The sequence below is a fragment of the Colletotrichum truncatum genome, assembly GCF_014235925.2.
Source record: "Colletotrichum truncatum strain CMES1059 chromosome Unknown Contig_0003, whole genome shotgun sequence".
NCBI lineage: Eukaryota > Fungi > Ascomycota > Sordariomycetes > Glomerellales > Glomerellaceae > Colletotrichum > Colletotrichum truncatum.
The window spans coordinates 5,978,980-5,998,947 of record NW_027222400.1 but is presented as its reverse complement, the minus strand read 5'-3'; the positions used below and the strand labels follow the sequence as shown (position 1 = coordinate 5,998,947).

General features: G+C 49.4%; 7 protein-coding genes across 7 annotated transcripts, besides 1 other annotated feature; 3 read left to right on the top strand and 4 right to left on the bottom strand.

The window, feature by feature from the left end:
• Window positions 1-270: 270 nt before the first annotated feature.
• Window positions 271-1,893, top strand: CTRU02_206530 (uncharacterized protein; the record flags this gene model as incomplete). The annotated part of the gene is made up of 1 exon (XM_036730138.1): window positions 271-1,893. One exon carries the CDS (start codon window positions 271-273, stop codon window positions 1,891-1,893), a length of 1,623 nt encoding a protein of 540 aa, XP_036578111.1.
• Window positions 1,894-3,252: 1,359 nt separating this feature from the next.
• CTRU02_206529 (uncharacterized protein) lies at window positions 3,253-3,711 on the bottom strand (the record flags this gene model as incomplete). Its single annotated transcript, XM_036730137.1, has 1 exon — window positions 3,253-3,711. One exon carries the CDS (start codon window positions 3,709-3,711, stop codon window positions 3,253-3,255), a length of 459 nt encoding a protein of 152 aa, XP_036578110.1.
• Window positions 3,712-4,632: 921 nt separating this feature from the next.
• Window positions 4,633-4,821: a sequence feature (Protein overlapping with rRNA (CTRU02_206528, KAL0939918.1) was converted to a misc_feature.).
• Window positions 4,822-5,519: 698 nt separating this feature from the next.
• CTRU02_206527 (glycoside hydrolase family 18 protein) lies at window positions 5,520-6,883 on the bottom strand (the record flags this gene model as incomplete). The annotated part of the gene is made up of 3 exons (XM_036730136.2): window positions 5,520-5,696; window positions 5,753-6,424; window positions 6,479-6,883. 3 exons carry the CDS (start codon window positions 6,881-6,883, stop codon window positions 5,520-5,522), a joined length of 1,254 nt encoding a protein of 417 aa, XP_036578109.2.
• Window positions 6,884-8,428: 1,545 nt separating this feature from the next.
• CTRU02_206526 (6-phosphogluconate decarboxylating) lies at window positions 8,429-9,980 on the bottom strand (the record flags this gene model as incomplete). Its single annotated transcript, XM_070204733.1, has 2 exons — window positions 8,429-9,840; window positions 9,899-9,980. 2 exons carry the CDS (start codon window positions 9,978-9,980, stop codon window positions 8,429-8,431), a joined length of 1,494 nt encoding a protein of 497 aa, XP_070061837.1.
• A 501-nt stretch (window positions 9,981-10,481) lies between these two features.
• Window positions 10,482-12,029, bottom strand: CTRU02_206525 (integral membrane family protein; the record flags this gene model as incomplete). The annotated part of the gene is made up of 7 exons (XM_036730135.2): window positions 10,482-10,851; window positions 10,919-11,011; window positions 11,090-11,207; window positions 11,264-11,374; window positions 11,429-11,489; window positions 11,535-11,693; window positions 11,859-12,029. 7 exons carry the CDS (start codon window positions 12,027-12,029, stop codon window positions 10,482-10,484), a joined length of 1,083 nt encoding a protein of 360 aa, XP_036578108.2.
• Window positions 12,030-13,417: 1,388 nt separating this feature from the next.
• Window positions 13,418-15,000, top strand: CTRU02_206524 (tyrosinase central domain containing protein; the record flags this gene model as incomplete). The annotated part of the gene is made up of 7 exons (XM_070204732.1): window positions 13,418-13,644; window positions 13,701-13,809; window positions 13,869-13,923; window positions 13,977-14,062; window positions 14,130-14,475; window positions 14,539-14,731; window positions 14,805-15,000. The coding sequence occupies 7 exons, from the start codon at window positions 13,418-13,420 to the stop codon at window positions 14,998-15,000; spliced, it is 1,212 nt and encodes a 403-aa protein (XP_070061836.1).
• Window positions 15,001-17,013: 2,013 nt separating this feature from the next.
• On the top strand, window positions 17,014-19,902 carry CTRU02_206523 (udp- transferase; the record flags this gene model as incomplete). Its single annotated transcript, XM_036730133.1, has 3 exons — window positions 17,014-17,885; window positions 17,938-19,601; window positions 19,709-19,902. The coding sequence occupies 3 exons, from the start codon at window positions 17,014-17,016 to the stop codon at window positions 19,900-19,902; spliced, it is 2,730 nt and encodes a 909-aa protein (XP_036578106.1).
• Between the last annotated feature and the right edge of the window lie 66 nt (window positions 19,903-19,968).

The following is a 19,968-nucleotide window of genomic DNA, read 5'->3' as shown; positions in this document are numbered from 1 at the left end:
TGTCCGTTTTTTTTAAAACGTGTGAGCTGGTTCTGTTACAAAGCAACCGTTATAAACCGCACGGGGATTCGACGTCATAGCACGTGACTCAGTCGCGTCCACCCCACCACCCCGCATTGCCAGCTCAGCTCACCTCAGCTCAGCTCTCCCCGCACCCCTAGCTTTGGCTGCCTCTGCCTTACCAGCGGGAGTACAAGTTGGGCATAGCACCAGCCCTAGACAACATATCGTCCGCCAGACCCCTTCCATACCCTCATTTTCACTGCAGTCATGTCTTCCGACCTCGGCAAGAGCCGCCACGGCATTCCGGACATCGTGTTTGAGAAGATCGACAACTATGTCGACTCACTTGCACCCCAAATCCAACCCCGCATAACCTCCGAGCTGGAGACTTTTCAGCAGAAGACAATTGATAGTCTTGAGGATCAGGTCATCGACGCCTTCCGTTCACTGTTCAACAAGGACAAGGATCCCAGTGGCGCTCGAAGCTTGAATGACTCGCCTCCGGATGCCTACGGTGCACAGTCTCTGCCTTTCGCTGACGAGATTGCCAGCCTTACTCGGAACTTCAGCAAAATCACAGATGAGGCTGGCGATGACCTCAGGGATATCTTCGACCTGACCGAGAACCGCAGCGGTGGTGGCGGCGATCAATCTCGCGGCATTGAACACACTGATTCCTTCTCTCGTGGTGCTAAGGGTTTCTTCTCCGCCGCAATCAATGCTGTGCAGGATCACATTGGCGACGATAGACAAGGAGGAAACAAGTTCGAGCTCGATGGCCTCTTGGGAGTCATCAGTAATACCGTCAAGGATGCCGCGCGCAATCCCGAGGAAAAAGCTCGCGTTATCAGCCCTGAAATCAAGGAGAAGGTTGGTGCGAAGCTCAGAGAGCAACATGCTCCCATCGCCGAGCAGTTCACCCGTATCGCACTGGATCACATCAAGCGCTGGTTGCGCGGTAACACGAGCACGCGTGACATTGGTGACGGTGTAAAGGGAGAGGTAGAGGACCAGGTCAAGGACCTGGTGAAGGGCCTCGGCGGGCTTTTCGGCAAGAAACAATCATCTGACGAGGGCGCTTCTAGAGGCTTTGGTGACCGCGATGGAGAGGACAGCGGAAGCGGTGGCGGTTTTTCAAAGGTCATCAGCGACAAACTGAGCACCGGTCTTGCCAAGGTCCATAGGGAGGTCCGTCTTGAGTTCCGCAGTGTGTTGGGAGGTATTGAGAAGCAGCTGTTCGAGCTTCTACCGGACGAGTTCCAACGGCCTCTCGAGAAGATCTTGGGAGGCAACCCCTTTGATTCACAGCTTGACAGAGAAGCTGGTGGGCAAGCGGACCGTGGTTTTGGTGATGATATCAAGATGAAGCTGGTCAACAAGATCCGTGGTCTGATCCGCAAGGTCCAGGAGACCCTGCGTGAAAGCATCTTGGGAGTTGTCAATGGTGGACACCGCAAGTTTGAGCGCGAGAGTTGGGTATTCGTGCAAACTATTGTGGAGGGCAAGGTTCAAAAGTATCTTCCAAAGGTGAAGATCAGCGTTCCCGACGACATCGGCAACGAGGGAGTTAGCGTGGGCTCTCCAAATGTGCAGCTTGGCGGAGGCCACCAGCCCGTCCCTCCGGTGCAGGGCAACTACCCTCCTCCTCCTTCACATCACGAGACTGGCGGACCTCAGCAAGGTTACAACCCTGGAAACTACCAGCAACATCAGCAGCATCAGGAATACCGGCCTGACCAATACCAACAACACCAGGAGTACAGGCCCGATCAGTACCAGCAGCATCAGGGATACCAGCCCGAGCAGCATTACTCTGGCCAACCTCAGAACTATGGAGGAAACCAGGGATACGACCCGAACCAGGGCTATGGACAGAACCCGCGGTATTAGGGTCGTTACCCAAAAGTCATAGACTGCAGAGCAGAAAAGAGGATTGGCATCTGCAGGCGGATCGAGCAAGCTAGGGTCTGATTTGTCAAATGATATGAAGAACAACTTGCTAAACCTCAATTAATTATGATTATCAATTGGTTCCATTCCACAGTAGTCGTCTTCTTGATGGCTTCATGTGTCTTCTTCCCGCTCTTTCACCAGCTCCTGCGCCTTTCTTGGTGTCGGGCAATTCTTGATTCAATCATATAAGCCTTCCGTTTGCTCGGTGCCTTCACCGTCAGAGCACTCAACGTCGTGAATTCTGCTCATACTTTCCACGGGGTCGCCAAGCTGCGCATCCGCCTTCTCCCTATGCTGTGTTCTAGCTTCTCACATCAATGTTTTTGGTCCTTCACAGCCAGATTCATCCAGGTCGTTCAACGTACGCAGCCGCATAGTCAGGTTAAGAAGGACGTTTGTCGCCCTGAGGCCTAGATGTTGAGAGATTGTATGCTGAGCAGCAGTGCGGCGACCAGGTTTTGAATTGGTGTTGGGTCCGATGCTGGATAGGGTAGAATAAGCTCGTCACCGAGGCCAGTTTAGTCGGCGCCTTCAGGCATGTTTTGTTATGCATTTTTCCGACGGAGAGGGTATTCATTCCTGTGGTCTTCCGTTCCAATGGAGTTCTTCATGGCTTCGTGGGATAGAGGGAATGACGAGCTACCCAGTCTCGTCACTCAAAGACCACTCAACAATGCCAGATACTTCTGATTGCGTTTTCGTTTTCCTTGAGTTGGTTTCTTTGACATTTGAGTCTTCCTCCACTTCGTCTACCTGTTTGCTTTGCGCTTGGAACCATGGTCTCGTGATGACGATGTTTTTGTCGGAAGAATTGCCCTTGGCGGGCATTTCCAACGCCGGGCGGATACTGATCATTTCGCTTTTGCCGACTGGGAAGCCCAGCCCAAAGTATTAGAATTGAATGGATATGAACGAAGAAGTGAATAGAAAAGAAATCACGAGAGGGAAGCGTGGTATATGAAGTAATGGATTATAAACGATCTGATGGTATAAGTATTATGCGATGCAACGTCATAAAGTGAGATTGTGTGAACAGAAGAAACGGGAAGGTATCAAAAATGCAGAGTCATCTATGAAAGAAACTTTTACGCATTCAGAACAGAAGATACGAAGTCGCGACAACATGCTCTAGAAGAGACGAAACACACATCTAGTTATCCTTGAAAAATAAATGACCTTAATGAAGCTACCGCTGATTCTGATGGCGACTTTCTCCGTCATCTAGACTACTAAAGATAGGATAGAAACTCATCTATCACCTGCTATCGCCAATAAGTAAGCGTAACTGTAATTCTCTTAAACCTGACCATCGGCGGTGTTATCCTCATCCTGAGCATCCTGAACGTCATCCTTCTCAATCTCATCAGCAGCCGCAGCCTTGGCTTTGCTGGTGCGGGCCTTCTTCTTCGAAGGAGTTTCCTGCTCAGCTGCTTCGTCGTCATCGGAAGGAGCCTTCTTCTTGCGGCCAACACCAGAGCCGGGAGCCTTGGGCGTACGGCTTTTCTTGGGAGTGCCGTCAGAGGCACCGGTGGCGCCCTGGAACCAGCCATGCTTGTTGCCAGCGACGCGGATGCGCTCGCGGGTGCTGTGAGGGCTGGCAGCCCCAATCTCCTGGGTAATCTTCTCGAGGTTGAAGGTGGACGGGCGAGGCATGAACTTGAGCATGGCTACCATGAGTGAAATTTCGGACTCAGTGCATACATGACTGGTAGGGGCAGCGCCTGCCTCGGTGGCGGTGTTCTTCTTGGGAGCCATGATGATTGATTGACTTGGTAGCGGAAAGAGTATTAGTGAACGAAGAATAGATGGAGACCATTAAACCCGAATTTGCTGATGAAACTTACAATGGATTGATTGCAATAAGCGGATGGCAGATAAGCGTTGTGTAGTTGCGAATATCAGAGGGAGGGTGATGAGTTTTGTTGAGGGATAAGTCTGCTGCTGAGAGAAATTTGGCGTGGGGGAGAAAGATATTGGTGATCTGTTCAAGAAGACAAGTGGTTGAGAGAAAAGCCAGATAATGGAAGGAGCAAGAGAAAAGAAATTAACCTCTTTTCAGGTACAGGCTTTTTTTGTGAAGCCTATGAAAGTGTAGAGTGGAAAGTTCTCAACTGGGGCTTGATAACACAAGAAGTCGTTCTTTCCAAAGAAGTTAAGAATGTCCTAGATAAACTGAGCAGGTTGTAGAGAAAGTCACGGCATCGCGATCTCCTTCCATTACGTTTTGGTTTGGGAATTGCACAAGAAGCGGGTGCCAGCGGAAGTCGGGACAAGCTTGAAATCACACCAGAAGTTGGCACTTTTTTCTCGCCGTTTTCTTAACAAGGCGGCTTTTTCTTTGGCTTAAAGTTGACTGTGCTACAATGGATGTGGGTAGCCTGCGAAAGGCAACCATGTAAAGTGATATGCTTCTGTTTCGCCTGTGGGTTCAATAAACAGGCTGCTGTTCATAAAAGTGTCATGGTGTATTCGAGATATACTCTATTGGATGTACTATGAAAGGATACGGAAGTGAGTCCTTTGCAACCATACCGTTGGGATGCAAGACTCTGCATCTTGGAAACATATAGAAGCTCCGAGGAGATGACATATTTAGTCAACAATGAACCAATGCATTTTTGTGACTTTGATTGCAGACTTAATACTCGCTAGACTCTTTTTTCATGCTTCACCTCTTTATGGTGCCTCAACGTGTTTTTGATGCCTAGTGCGCTTTTCACTTACACTGTCGAGGGATATTTCATTCTTACAGGGTGGTAAGTCGAGACACCAACAATCACTAGAGTTCATAAGACAACAGACCTTCAGTACAATCACATACGACCATACCTTCCAGAAAATACGGGATCCCGTCCGCTCTCCCATAGTCAAGCTGGAAAGGGCCGGACTAGTACTCAGGTCGGTGACGACTGGGGAATCCCTGGTGTTGTATGTTTTATTTTTTTTTTCTTTTTTGGTGATATATACTTTACTCTATTTTGGTTTAAAGTCTTTAGTAATCGCAAGTTTTTAAAAACCACATCGGATGGGTTGTCCACTGCTATTGATCGAAGCTTGTCAGCTTCAAAGACTGGCCTTGAACCTAACCTCCTTAAAAAAACCCCAGCAACAAGGCGCTTGGGCCCCGTTCAGAAACGCCAGAAATAGTTCCACCCCGAAAGAAAAAAAGCCCCGCCTAAACAAGCTTTGGGCTTTTTTGGGTTCCCGGGACATGAATGCCGATGGCGTTGTCCGTAATATATGTAGCGTGCACGAGTCGGACATTTGACCTGCAGAGTTGTCCGTGATTGAGATCGCCAAGAGACTCCACTCAAAGTGTCATTGGCAATGCTTCTCGCGGCATGGTGTTTCTCGCAATTTAGAGTCAAACCTGATCACTGATCACAGCATTGCCGACATTTTGGTTCGAGTCGAGTGCTTTCATGATGCAGAGGGACACAGCACTGGTATGCGATTGGTCTGGTTCGTAGTGAGAATGAGAAAAGAAAGTATTTGGTTATTATAGGTTTATGTCGTTGAGACAGCTCTCTAATAATTACATGGGAATATTCAAATACAGCGCTTTACAATCCGACAGCAGAGCGAATAGCATCAACAAGAGTGTTCTTGTAGTCGCCACCAGCCTCCCACATGGCGAACCCAGCCAGGTTGGCACTCTTAATGTACTTGCCCTTGGCGGTAAGGGACTCCGGGTTGTCGTAAGAAACCCAGATCTGAGCGGTCTCGTTGTAGGCAAAGGGCTTTTAAGATGGTCAGTAACAGTTGGGGAGAGTAATTTTAATAATATGTAACTTACAGTCATGCTGCAGTTGTCAAAGCCGTAGGCAATGTTTTCGCGAGGCTTGCCGGTCTCGTCAAGGAAGTTGGCCTCCTTGATCAAGCTCCAGAATGGATAAGTACCACTAGGGGGCGAGGCGTTGCCGCACTCATCAACGCGCGGGTCGTCATCCCAGCTGCTGCCCTGGAAGCGGTTGCTGCTGTTCTGAGGGGGGTAGGCGTTGAGGGTGTTGCTTCCAGAGAAAGCGCTCGTGGAGTTGACGGAGAAGCCGTGTCCGTAAGCAGCGACGGCGAGGACGATCTTGTTGGCGGGAATGCCAGAGTTAACCCACTTCTCGACACCCTCCTTGGCACCGCCCTGGTTGTTGCGCGAGTCGCAACCGAAAGCCAAAGGCGCGTTGGGGCCGCCAGTAGTTGCCCAGGCACCGTAGATGTCGTAGGCCATGACCATGACGTAGTCAAGGACATCGGCAAAGCCACTCAGAGTGCCGTTGACACTGCTGACACCAGTAGCGTCGTACCAGGGGAACAGACTGCTGGCAGCAGTCAGGTAGAGCTCCTTGGGCTGCTTCTGGCGGAGCTCCTTAAGGAAGGTAAGGAAGTTGGCGGTATCGTCCTTGTTGATGGCGTTGCAACCAAGACCCTGGCGGTTAGGGTACTCCCAATCAAAGTCCAGACCGTCCAAAGAATACTTGCGTTATAGTTAGCGCTACTGCTTTGAATATTGTGTGCGGGATAATCATACCTTCTCGACAAGGTCGAGGCAAGTCTTGACAAAGGCGGTACGGTTCTCTGCGCTACCAAAGGCAGTGCTGAACCAGCGGCTGCCAGTCCAACCTCCAATAGAGACAAGGGCCTTGACACCCTTCTCGTGGGCCGCCGAGACGAAGGCGGGGAGCTGATCGGGAGCGGACTTGGTCAAGTTGAGGCTGCCGTCCTCGGATGTCTCAGCGAAGGCATACTTGACATCGGTGTACTTCTCCCATGGCATGGCAGACACGGGGAAGCCGCGGTTGGCGTGGTATCCGGCGAAGTAGGTCGAAGCCACAAGACCGGAAGTAGAGTTCTTGCTGCTGGAAGCGCATGTGGCGGAGGCGCACACGGCCAGCACGGCCAAGACCGAAGCCTTGGAAATTCTAGCGAGCGACATTATTGTTCTCGAAGAAACACCAAAAAAGAAGTTGTTAAAGAATGTGGCGGTGGTGTAAGGGAACTCTTTCACCTCTAGACTACGCGGTCGGACATCCAAGTCCTTCATATATAGCATTGCGCTGACAGTAAACAACGCTCATGTCGGACGAGGCGACCAGCAATTTTTGGATAGAGTTCAGCAAAGCCCCAGCTCGACCACGCAAGCTAATTGTTTTTCTGGGTCTTGCAACCAAACGTGGTGGTAGCTATGGTCCAACCATGACTCGCCGTCAGGGGTGTGCCCAGATGTCGGCACCTAGAGTTCGGTCTGATGTTTATTTGCTTTATGGGGCAGTGACCATTAATACGTCCATGTAATAGCCCCTGAGCCTAAGAAAGGGAAAGTGGCGGCGATCCGGGTATTTTCTGGCTGCAACCTACAGTGACGTGCCCCCCTATCTCTCGACCATGTTGGTTTGTTTTTATCCGGGCCGCCCGGTACAAGCAACGGGTGATCACGCCAAGCGACGGGAGCTCGGGCTCGGCGATGCGGCTTGATATTGCCATGAGGGGCAAAGGGGCAAGGGCTGGCGCAGGAATGGCGCAGCTTAGCATTGCCCGTTACAAGTAATGCTATCCATCTCCTCGTTTTTGATAGCGATTGGCGAGATGGGCAAGGTTATGCAACCCTGGAGAGCTGACGGTGAGAGTTTGTGCATTCGCAAAGGTTATTAAGTCTGACTGTCGTAATATGTTCCAGCCGTTCCGTTTCCAGCAGTAAACTATAAACTTTGCCCCAATGAGGCCGCCGACAGATGACAAGAACATGCAATGGATGAGCCCAAGGCAAACGTCTACTCGCTCTCGTTCTGGCCGCAGACGTGAACGTGCACCGTTGTCTGCGCGTTCCGGTTCATCTCATGCTACCATACAGGTGAGGGTGCAATGCACGACAAAAGATGCAAGTCACCGAGTCAAGCACTCCTCCTGGCGTCTCTACTTTTCAATACGGAGACTGCGAGAAACAGCACAGCGCGTGTAAAGTCGAGCAGACTTACGATGTCGTCTTTGTATGAGGTACCGAACAGCTTTCAACGTATGATATCTGGAACGACATTGGATTTGGCTCCTGTTTAGTTCCCAAACTACTGGGACGTTGGGGATTAGTGTCTCCCCGCAGATGCAGATGACCCCCCTCATTGACCAGTGCCGCAAACGCCCACCTTTAAGGTGGACTGGACATGCACCCTCCACAGCCACGCGACCGACCGCCATCTCAGCCGTAACCGAATTTGGCTTACTTTAACTGCATCATATGTCAAACAGAGCGACAAATACAAGACTAAATTTGCTGTTCTACGTTATCTTTAATAATGAATCACCGTTACTACAGCTAATTTGTGCCTACAGCGACGATGCGTGTTGCTCCAGTCAACCTTGAGAATTTTCGAAACTGGCGCTTTCATATTCATTGGCAAATAAACACGCACTAGAATTCTGATTCCGCTGTCACGTTACAAACAGACTATTTAAAACGCGTTGCGGCCCTGTTCCAACTCAAGGCTCACTGCTCATCCTTTTTTCCCTTGGCTTGTTTCCATTCGAAATGATGCTGCCCGGTTTTAGGCTCACCTGGCCAGGGATCCTCTTTCTTGTCAAACATGTGCTTTCCAAAGTAGTCCAATTCTGCCTCCATGAACTGCGTGGGAAGTTCCGTCGACATCGAGTACTTGTAGTACTCCAAACTCTGACTGAGAGATGGGACGCACAAATCGGCCTCGACTGCTTTCAAAACGGTCTGTTTGAGAGCGGCAAAGTTCTGAGAGAGTTCTTTGGCAATTTCATGATTGGAGAGAACATCATCGTCGTCGTTGCGATCCTCTCGGCTGTATAGTTCGTCGAATAAATCGACAATGTGATCAGCCTGAATGATACAACCGCCACGCCAGAGCTGTAGGATACTCCGGTAGTTGAGCTTCCAGCCCATCTTCCTGTCCTGAGCTTGGATAATATCCATTCCTTGCGCGAAGCACGTTAAAAAGCCGAAATAAGTTGCCATGTGTAACGTGGAGATGAACTTTTGTTTGTCGCTCACGTCCAAAGTTTTAGACTCGATGCCGCCACCTGCGGCTTCTTTGTTGTCTCTGCGCTGGCCTGCATATGCAGATGCGTAACGGAAAAGGTGGGCGCTAACGATGGTCGCAGCTGGCTGATGAAGACCGACAGCCGCTTCGCACGTCCAATTGCCCGTCCCTTCAGATTCCTCCGCGTCTTGGACCACCTTGTCTCGAACATGTGCAAGAGGGTTGTCACCCTTTTCGTCCTTCGCATTTGAGATGTCGACTCCGATACTGATGAGGAAACAGTCATGCAAAGGCCCGGAATCGTTCCAGTCTTTGAATACTTTTCCAATCTCTGAATAGCTCATCCCTAATCCCCGGACCATGATTGACCACACCTCAGCCAAGACCGACATCATGCCCTGCTCGATGCCATTGTGGATCATCTTAACAAAATGCCCGCTTCCACCGGGCCCGACTATGCCTGTGCAGGGCTTGCCATTTCGTCCTTTTGCGGCGAGTTGTTCAAGAAAAGGCAGAACTTGACGCACAGCATCCTGGCTGCCGCCGGGGGAGAAAGAGGGACCCGAACGGGCACTCTGGTATCCGCCTGAGACACCGCATCCGATGTAATGGATGTCCTTGGGATCGAGTTTTCGTTGACGACGTTCAGTAACCTGCCAATGTTCATTGGCGCAGTCGATGATGATGTCACCCTTCTCAAGACCGCCTGATAATAGCCCATCAACAGCTTTGTCACCGACCGAGCCATGTGGAGTGCTGAAAACAAAAACTCCCGGCTTGCTCTTGTCCTTCACAGTCTGGCATAGATCCTCGTAACTTTCTCTTCCGGTAATTCGGTCATCGAGGCCAAGGTTCATTGCATCGCGTCTCAGTTTGTCCACATTGTCTTTGTCTGCGAGCGAGTTAGCACCGTAGACTCCATGGGAAAGTTGCTGTGGGCATATGCGCACTCGGATCGAAGAAGAAGACTCGATAGTCATTTTCGGCAAAGAGGAGGCTCATGGCAGCTCCCATGCTGCCAACTCCTATCATGCCAATCTATGGCGCGTCAATGGTTAGTACTGAGAAATTGTCCCGCTGTTACAAATCCACAAAGATCAAGTTTTGCTTACGGTGGTGAATGCTACTTTGTCGGGAGACATCTTGCCAAGCTCAACTTTGGGCGTATCAGAATGGCGGTTATAGACTACCTACCCAAGAAATTGGTTCCAAGAACATACACACGGAGGTTATCAGTAGAAATAAGCCTTAACGCTATCTTTCAATCGATGATGTCCATGAAATGTAATCGAGCTCTACGAAAGTCATAGTGACGTCCCATACATGCAGTCATCAATCAATTGGCATGGTTGTGCGGGGCCACGGGTCCGGTGCATAACATTTTCATTGTAATCATCGGGCATTTGAGTTCTTATCCAAAGGCATCAGATACAAAATCAATCATTCTTCTCTATTGTCAATCGTTTCTTTTTCATGTTTCGCAGTACCTGGATTTACCTACTGAGTTATGCAGCGACACACGACACATCCGAATTATACGAGGTCTTTCGGGTTCTTCTGCTGGCCGTCGTCGACAGATACAGAAATATGCATCGTTTTGGTGATACCATCAGACTGTGCGCTACCTTGAGGTCCAACAATGCTCTCTTCCGAATCCATCTTTGATCGAAATGCCGAATTGATTGCGGTGGTATGTCGTGATCTGGAAAACATTTCGATATTGCCTGAGCCATTTCCTGGAGCCCCAGTACGGTTTGTTCCATCGTTACGAACATATCCATGGTTGTTATTGTTATACTTTGATGTGTATTTTGCCGAAGAGCCGGCGAGCAGCGCTTTGAAAAGGGGCTTGAGGCAGGGGATCGATGCCGCGACGATGGCTGTGCAAATTTCCACCGTGGTCCTGGACGAAGTTTGTTAGAACAAGTTATTGAATAAACGAGGGCTGTACAAAGAGCAAAGCGACGTACCAGATCGTAATGTCTGAACTGTCGAATAGAAAGTCTCCATGCTTTCCGTAATTGGGCAGAAACGATATCTTGACGATAGCAGCGACGGTAGCACTAAGAAAGGCCGTTAGCATATGTATACGTGCAGTATCCGGCCTTAAAACACAGCCAGATGAGATAGAATTGACTAACAAGATGCCCAGGGACAAAACTCCAATTACTGCAGACTTGACCTTCCAGTTGAGTTGAACCTTCCATAACATCGGGATCGGCAGCAGAGCGAAAAGTAGATCGGTAAACACGGAAACACCTGAAGTCAACCTTGATTAGAATGATACGTGATATATCCATTCAGTTGGGAATTACCTGAGTTGAAGAATGCAGCAAACTTCAAGTTACCGGGTGGAATGCATTCGCCTCCCTCGATTGACGTATCCCAGGTAAATGCCAGCGGTCGGCATTGGAAAAAGACGGTTACTACGCGCGTTAGAAAATATTGCTCCCTATATGTTTCTGCTGGCAAAGTCTTACACAAGTTTCCGATCGCGGAGAGAATTGTAAATACGATTGTGCCGAGAATGAAGTTTCGCATCTAAGCCGAAGGTGTCATCCTTAGCAAGAACAATCCGACACTGACTTTTGCCAAACACAAGCCAATCAAACACAACGGTTGAGTAACAAAGTTGAGATGAAGGCCTTTGATGATGTTTTCCGGTGGTTGAATATACTGGAAATGCCTGCCACCGCCCATTTCGACCTCGGGGATGATGACCATCATCTCGGCAAATAGCACGACCTGTGAGCAGCTAGTCAGATTCTGGACCTTCAAACATTTAAATATTGGAAGTATAACATCGGGTTTGTTGAAAAACGTCTGCAAGAACACAGCAAAGATGGAAAGACGTGGTGACAGGCGAGATTTTCGCACCTATGAAATGTGCGTGTTGTGATGGCCACTTACCGTCGCTGCAATCATGCACCAGTCATCCCAACCAACTATCCGAACAATTCTTGCCCTTACGTATATCCTCAACAGGACAATTACCACAGTAATCCCTACCAAAGTCCCGCATATTGCGAGAATCTCGGGACCTCTGTTAATATCTGGCGGAAGATGAGTTGAATCAGCCATCTTGACGAAATCCAGGCAGCGGAAGCCTGAAGATGAAAGAGGAACCAAGTGAAAGCAAAAATCAAGAGCGGGACTCTAAGGAGTGGCGCAAAAAGTTTTATCTCGCCATAGCCAAGCCGTCACCGTCCCATTGCTGTGGTAAGCTCCGCTGTAGAATGTCGGCAGCAGTGCTGCACCCCAGCGGCACAGAGAAGAAAAAGAAATTTCTGATCCCACGTGTTGGTACGCTTAGTATTGTGGCTCGCATGATGAGATGCAGGAGCAGGACCCAAGCATCCAACCAAAGAGACACACAAACATGACACATCATGTCCTGCAATTACACATGCAGTAGGCTACCGGCATGTGGGCTAACCTCCGAGGCTACAGGGGCCCGAAGAGATATAACACGAGGCAAACCTTGCTATTACGCCATTATAGAACTGAAGTGTTTCTTCCTTTTATTCCAGGCCACAGAGGCCAGAAATCGTTCGACTAACTGGAGGCATTAACAGGGGCACCTGTGGGGCAATTCGACTATTCACAAGATACAAGGATACGTCCGGGGAAGAATTGTCTAGCGCCCGCAGTTCTTCACGGGTTGCGGCGGCTCGGCAACAAAAAGAAGAGCCTAGCACAATATTGCGGCAAAGGTGTGTGATTCCCGGAACTTTCGGCTACCGGAATACCTTGTTGTGCCCCCTCATAGCGGCTCTGCGGACCTCGCCGCGGTCAGGGGGGACTGCATGCCCTTGTGGCGATATAACCTATCTCTACCTATGTTATGGATCATGGCGTTATGTACACAACCCTGTGATTCGCTGCGGCGATGATATTGCTTGTCGACTAGTCTAATTTATTAGCTGAATCCTACGTAGTATGAAAATTGTGGTACCATGGGCGTGACCCGATGAACCCAGATTCCACACATCAGGGAGCCAAAAAAGAAAACTAACTTCCCTTTTGCGAACGTATTCCGCGTTGGTGGTATCTCAGATCCTGCATCAACAGTTCCATGGTAGTTGTGGTTGGTCTCGGCACTGTTCCGGCTATTGGGCGCCACCTGCACCACCTGAAGATGCCTCCACATCATCCTGCAAGTTGGAAGCAGCTGCGCCGCAGGCCTGCATCGGGTTATACCTAGCTTGGCTATAGAATGAAAGTTGGAACATCCTATTGAATAAATCGTCCTCAAAATGAAAATCGGACATGGCAATTTGCCGGCATATTGCTCCGTTGCTCGGAAGTGCCACAGCTTTATTATCTTGCCCCCATCGCCCTTTGACATGCCTGTTTTTTATTTCTTCCTCCTCATCAAGCACGACTCGCACTCAGTCTTGACACGGGGGCGTCGTTGAATCACTGAAACCTTGCAACCAGATTCTGGATTTGCAAAAGAGCCCGCCAACATGAAGATCAGCTCCATCGTCTCTTCGGCTATCCTAGCCTCCTCCGCCCTGGCTCTTCCAGCGGTCCAGGCTCGCAACGACATCGCTGCCGATAAAGCCGAGTTCATCGATCTCACTGAGAGCATCAAGGCTGACGTGCTGAAGTCTCTTGATGAGCGTGAAGCAGCTCTGCGCAAGCGTGGCGAAAAGGCCACTTGCACGGCCAGGAATATCGCGTTCCGTCGGGAGTAGTAAGTTCACCTAACCATCTGGAATCCCCGAGTTACAAACTGACTAGATGCAGTGGCTCTCTTTCCAAGAAAGAAAGACTTGCCTATGTCAATGCTGTTAAGTGTCTTCAGAGATTGCCGCCGCGCACACCTGCTAATGTTGCAGCTGGCGCACGGTCGCGGGTAAGGCCGCCGCCCCCTTTTCGGACCGAACCGATATTAACCTGTTTGTACCAAATTAGTTTGACGATTTTACCGTGACACACATTCAACAGACGATGACCATCCATTACACGGGTTAGTATGGATGGTCTTTTGATTGATTGTCCTAGAAGCTAACGTTCTGAAAGGTAACTTCATGCCATGGCACCGTTGGTTTGTCCATCTGTATGAAAAGGCGCTCCGGGAGGAGTGCGGCTACACCGGCTACCAACCCGTAGGTTCTCCATTGAAATATTTTTCCACCTAGTGAGAACGACTCAGTAACTGACACCTTGAATCAGTACTGGGACTGGCCCAGGTATGCCTCGGCGCCTGAAAAGTCCCCAATTTTCAACGGCGACCCCTACAGCCTGGGTGGAAACGGAGATTACGTGCCCCATGACGGACCCGTCATCACCCCACCCGATGGTGTCGGCGGTGGCAACATCCAGCTGCCCGCTGGTGTTGGAGGCGGTTACGTGACCACCGGGCCCTTTGCCAACATGACGGTGCATCTCGGTCCCGTGGGTGGTCTCGAGGGAACCGCGCCAGGTCCCGATGGTGGTCTTGGTTACAACCCCCGCCGTTTGAAGAGAGACGTCGGCCCGGCCATGAACCAGAGATATGCCAACTACACCACTGTGCTGAGTATGCAATGCCTGGACCCATCAGATGACAAAAATAAGAAAAACAGGCTAACTGGATCCACAGATCTGCTGCTGAAGCCCAGTTTCGCGGAATACCGCCTCCTTTCCGAGGGCGTGCCCTACACTGTTGAAATCGGACCCCATGGAGGCATGCATTACGCAATCAGCGGTGACCCGGGCGCTGACCTGTTCACTTCTCCTGGTGACCCTGCTTTTTGGGTTCATCACGGCATGATGGACCGGATGTGGACCTTCTGGTGAGTTTATTTAAGCTTAATCGCGCCCGTCTGTGAATGTAACGTTCCGGGTCTGACATGGAAATCTTCCCAGGCAAGCACTTGACCCTGCCACACGCCACAAGGACGTCAACGGTGGCGACTACGGCCACCTCACCTGGGCGAACAACCCCCCTTCCAACAAGACCCAGCTCACGGACGTTATTGAGATGGGATACACTGGCCCCTCGATCCAGATCCAAGACGTGATGGACACGCTGTCTGGACCTTTCTGCTACTTCTACCTGTAAGGTAGATAGACGGCTCAAGGAGGTGCAGGCATGCAATTATGGAATCTACGTCTTATAATGTCTAGTTATCCAGTAACGATAGCGAATCAAAGAGTTAAGAACGTCTAACACGGTGCTACCCCAAGATTCATCGTGATTTCTATGAATGCTGCCGCTCCACGCTAATAGCCACAGGCCGTTTATCGGCCAAAAGCTGTGTTTTCGAAGATGAGTTATTTCCTTGAAGTGGTACTTGTTTTGATGAAGACTTGGAATCGCGGGATCAAGAAAAACGCGGTGCGCCAGAAATATGCCAAATCCAATGCTGTGAAGCAAGCTTTGCTTCGTAGATGTAATCCTCGAGAAGTTCATGGGCCGTTGAGAGCATCATTCAGTGGATCAGAGGGCGGGAAAAGACTCAACAGTACATGAGAAGGTATTCTGTGTCTGGCTTGTTATCAACTGAGGTAGTTCTTTTCGTGTTTAAGGAGTAAACAGAACTATCAAGATCCCAAGCGCAACCTTACCAGTATGGATCTGGTGATACTGACTTTCTGTTTTTGTCTATAGACAAAACTAAATTGAAGCCATTTCTATCTATAATGGGCACTAGAGAGAAAGGCAGACTGGCAAAAATAACGAGGGTAATTGGAAGTGATTGTCATGAATCATTCCCTAATTGCTCTGTACCTGACAAAATAGAATAAACAGGCGTCGGGTTGATCCGTGTCAATATTTGACTTCGAGTCAGACTTTGAATAAAGGAGGGGTGAGAAGTGTATTCTATTGCTTGTCAATAATCTACAGCACAAACTGATACATCTTGCTGGTTCACCTTCTCCAAACTCCTAACACTATAACACTATCTATTTCAATTCAAATCGCACTGCGAATCTCTTATTGATCACTATAACACACTCCATTGAGTCTTAATGTAGCTTTAATGAAGTTCAGTGACAAAAGACGTGGATAAGACTCTAATATTACAAATGCCTAGATGTTGCCCATGCTGATAATGAAGCCCTTGACGAAAACATCAACTATTGGTCGTGTGATACGGGCCCCCTTCTCAAACCATGGTTTTGTAAGATGAAGCATTGCGAATTTCCATTTGGGAATTGGTAATGGTTTAGGATTGGGAGAGAAGTTAACATATGATACGAAGATCTAATACCCTCCCAGTCTTGACTTATCTAACAGTATAAGTTAGTGACGGGGTTCATGATTGCAAACTTGCGATTCAATCTTCACTTTTAATCAGACACTTGATGCAGTTGGCAAGTGTTTTCCCGAGTTTCTTTTCTCTTTCTCCTCTGTTTGCCTCTTCATTTTTTTGCGTGACTGAAGAATCGCATTAATCCTCCTATCTTGGTGTGTCTACGTTTGCGAGCGACAAGCACACAGAGCCTGGAAAGAGTGGATCAGAGGGTGCTACAGGCTATAACCTGGCAGACCCTGTTATGATCAACAGCCAGTCACCCAGCCAACAAGACCTTAATATTTTTCGCCATTGATATAGACAATATTGATCGCACTTGTGCTGCATTTTTTGAGTTGATTGTGGTTGTGCTTTTATTCCTGAGCTGATTGTATGCTGCAACAAAATGCTAGATGCCAATTACATCAACTCAGATGGCTTTTACTTAGGCTAGAATTACCATAACGAGCGACTTGTTTTCGCAGTGAGGGTCCACTAAGTGCACTAACCATAAGCGGCGCAAACCTTCACCTGTTCCCAGCATTGCCTATATGTACTTTTCTCACTCTTAAATGAACGCTTATGTAAATGATAGACCCCTATGACGTTTATGGCATAATGCTTTTCGGCTTGACTGGAAGACAGGAAAACCACACGTGATTTGTCGCGAGTCAAGCTGTTGATTTTGCCGCGCAGATTTCGACTTCATTTCATCACATTGCATCGCATTAAATACGGTCGCGTTTCAACAAACTTGACTGAGAGAACATTACATATCACATTTTATTTCCAACTTAGCTCGGTCCTCGGACCTGGGCTCTGTCAAAATCTGTGTCATGGCACTCAGTCGCATGAAATCCAATGGGCCCGGCCATATCCAGTTCAACACTGAGAGATCAGAGACGGCAACGACCGGCAACGTCGGAAACGATGGACGCGTCAAGGTGCGATTTCACGCCAACCCGCAAAAGCTTGCAAAATGGTGCCAGGACTTTGAGGGCGCTTTCAAGGCCAGGCCCGGTGGCGACAAGAATGAAGAATTGGAGGAAACCCTACAGCGACGACGAACAAGCGAGGTTCTTGAGAAGCTGAGGAACAACCCTCCGGAGAGGAACCCCCGACTCAATATTGCCATCCATATCGTCGGATCTCGCGGAGATATCCAGCCATTTATCCCTATCGCCCAGCTTCTCATGAAGCCACCCTTTGGCCATCGCGTAAGGATATGTACTCACCCAGTTTTCAAGGATTTTGTAGAATCGAATGGGGTTGAGTTTTTCAGCATTGGCGGGGATCCGGAGGCACTCATGGCATACATGGTGAAGAATCCGGGTTTGCTGCCCAGCCGTGAAAGTGTGAAAGCCGGCGACATTGGGCAAAGAAGAAAGGAAATGGCCGAGATTATCAATGGCGCATGGAGAAGTTGCATCGAAGCCGGCGATGGTACTGGTGAGCAAATTACAGCTGCCAACGTGAAGAACGCCGACGACCTTTTCGTTGCCGATGCCATCATCGCTAATCCTCCGTCAATGGCACATATTCACTGTGCAGAAAAGCTCGGTATACCGCTACACATGGTGTTTACCATGCCGTGGTGTCCGACGCAAGCTTTTCACCATCCACTGGCGTCGATGAGTTACGGCGAAGCAGATACGAGTGTCGCCAACTACTTATCCTTTGTGATGATGGAGCTTCTTACTTGGCAAGGGTTTGTTTCTTGTTAAGCCTAGGCTCTGAAGTCAAAGCTAATAAGACATCAGACTTGGCGACTTGATCAACAAGTTCCGCACCCAAACACTAGGATTAGATCCTATCAGCCCGATGTGGGGTTGTCAGCTCCTCCCAAGACTTCGCGTTCCCTTTACCTTTCTCTGGTCCGAGTCGCTTATTCCAAAGCCCGCCGACTGGGATTCTCATATAAACATTACCGGATTTTCATTCCTTTCCTTAGCAGACAAGTATTCACCACCAGCAGACTTGACTGCATTTCTTGAAAGCGGTCCCCCGCCTATCTATATCGGGTTTGGATCTATTGTCGTAGATGATCCAAAGGCCCTTACACAACTAATCTTCGATGCGGTTAGGATCTCAGGGGTCCGAGCTATTGTCTCCAAGGGCTGGGGCGGTGTTGGTGGTGGGGACAACGTTCCAGAAAACATCTACCTAATTGGTAATTGCCCTCACGACTGGCTCTTCAAAAGGGTCTCTGCTGTCGTGCATCATGGTGGTGCAGGTACTTCGGCAGCCGGCATCGCTGCTGGTCGGCCCACGGTGGTTGTTCCATTCTTTGGAGACCAACCTTTCTGGGGCCAGATGATTGCTCGAGCGGGCGCGGGTCCTGCGCCAGTGCCGTTCAAGGAGATGACGGCAGAAACTCTAGCAGCGAGTATCACTTTTGCGCTGAAGCCTGAAGTACAGGTTGCGGTGCAGCAAATGGCTGAGCGTATTGCCGCTGAGGACGGCGCACGCGATACAGCTAGTGATATTCAAGAGCGCTTGGCCGTCGATGGTATGCGCTGTGACATTTGTCCGGAGAGGCTGGCAAATTGGCGGCACAAAAAGACAGGGGCGCACCTCAGTAGTTTTGCCGTCACCTGTCTTGTGGACAAGGGGTTGGTGAAGCCGCACGATTTCAAGCTTCTGAGACACAAGCACTGGTATGTTGATGAAGGCGCTGAGCATCCTGTGATCGGGCTCGTTGCCGCCGTCTCTGGCTTTTTTACTGCCATTGGGATAGCGACATCTGATTATTCCCACCGGCTGCATGCGAAATACGACACGGTAACTCCTCCCGGTCAAACGACCGAACAGATCCAACTAGAAAGGACAAAGTCAGAAGGGGATGGTACCGATACTACTACAAGCGACGCACCTGGTCAGATTAACGGAGATGAACCTCAAGGGCGATTAAGACATGTCATGCGCGAGAACACCATGACACCAGCGCAAATGAACGCCGTCGCTCTCAAGATGGCAACAAAGTCTTTGCAAAATGTCGATCCAGCAACCGATGTTGCCATGCTAGATAATGTCCCGGATGGCAAGAGAAAGGCATCGGTTGTATCTTATCAGCAACGTCGACGAGGAAGGGCTAAGGAGGTCACGCGTGCGACAGGCCGATATGGGTTTGAGATAGCCAAAGCTGGCTTGAAAGCGCCAGTCGCGGTATTCTATAATGTCGCGAATGGCTTCCACAACTATCCTTCCTACGGAGCTTTCAGCCATGAGGTCCGCAGACGAGATGAGATCACAGGACTTGGTAGTGGTCTCAGGACTGCTGGGAAAGAAGCTGTTCTGGGGACCTGGGACGCATTCCGTGGCATTGTGGTACGACCTTACAAAGGAGCTAAGGAGGAGGGAATCAAGGGATTTGGTAAAGGGCTTTATCAAGCCCCCCGCGGGTTCGGTTGTAATCTTTTTGCAGGTAAGTTTCTTCGTCCACGCCGATTTCGGATCTCCATGGGTGCAGCATGGGATACAACCATCCTTAATCTATTGAACAAGAAAGTAACTAACAAGAATAAACTGCAGCTATATTTGGTTTGCCTGGCTATACTTTGAAGGGCATAGAGAAAGAGCTTTCAAAGCGTAGCCTCACAAAGTTGAAGGCTGAAGTTTTATTAATTAGACTCAGGCAAGGTATCAACGACTATAGAAATGCGACTCGAGAGGAACGGGAGGAGGTGGTGGCACATTGGAACAAATTCCGGTCAGGACAGGCTTAAACTTGGTTATACCCCAGATTTCCTTTGTCTTCATGTAACTATTTCGAGAGATAAGATTAATGTAAT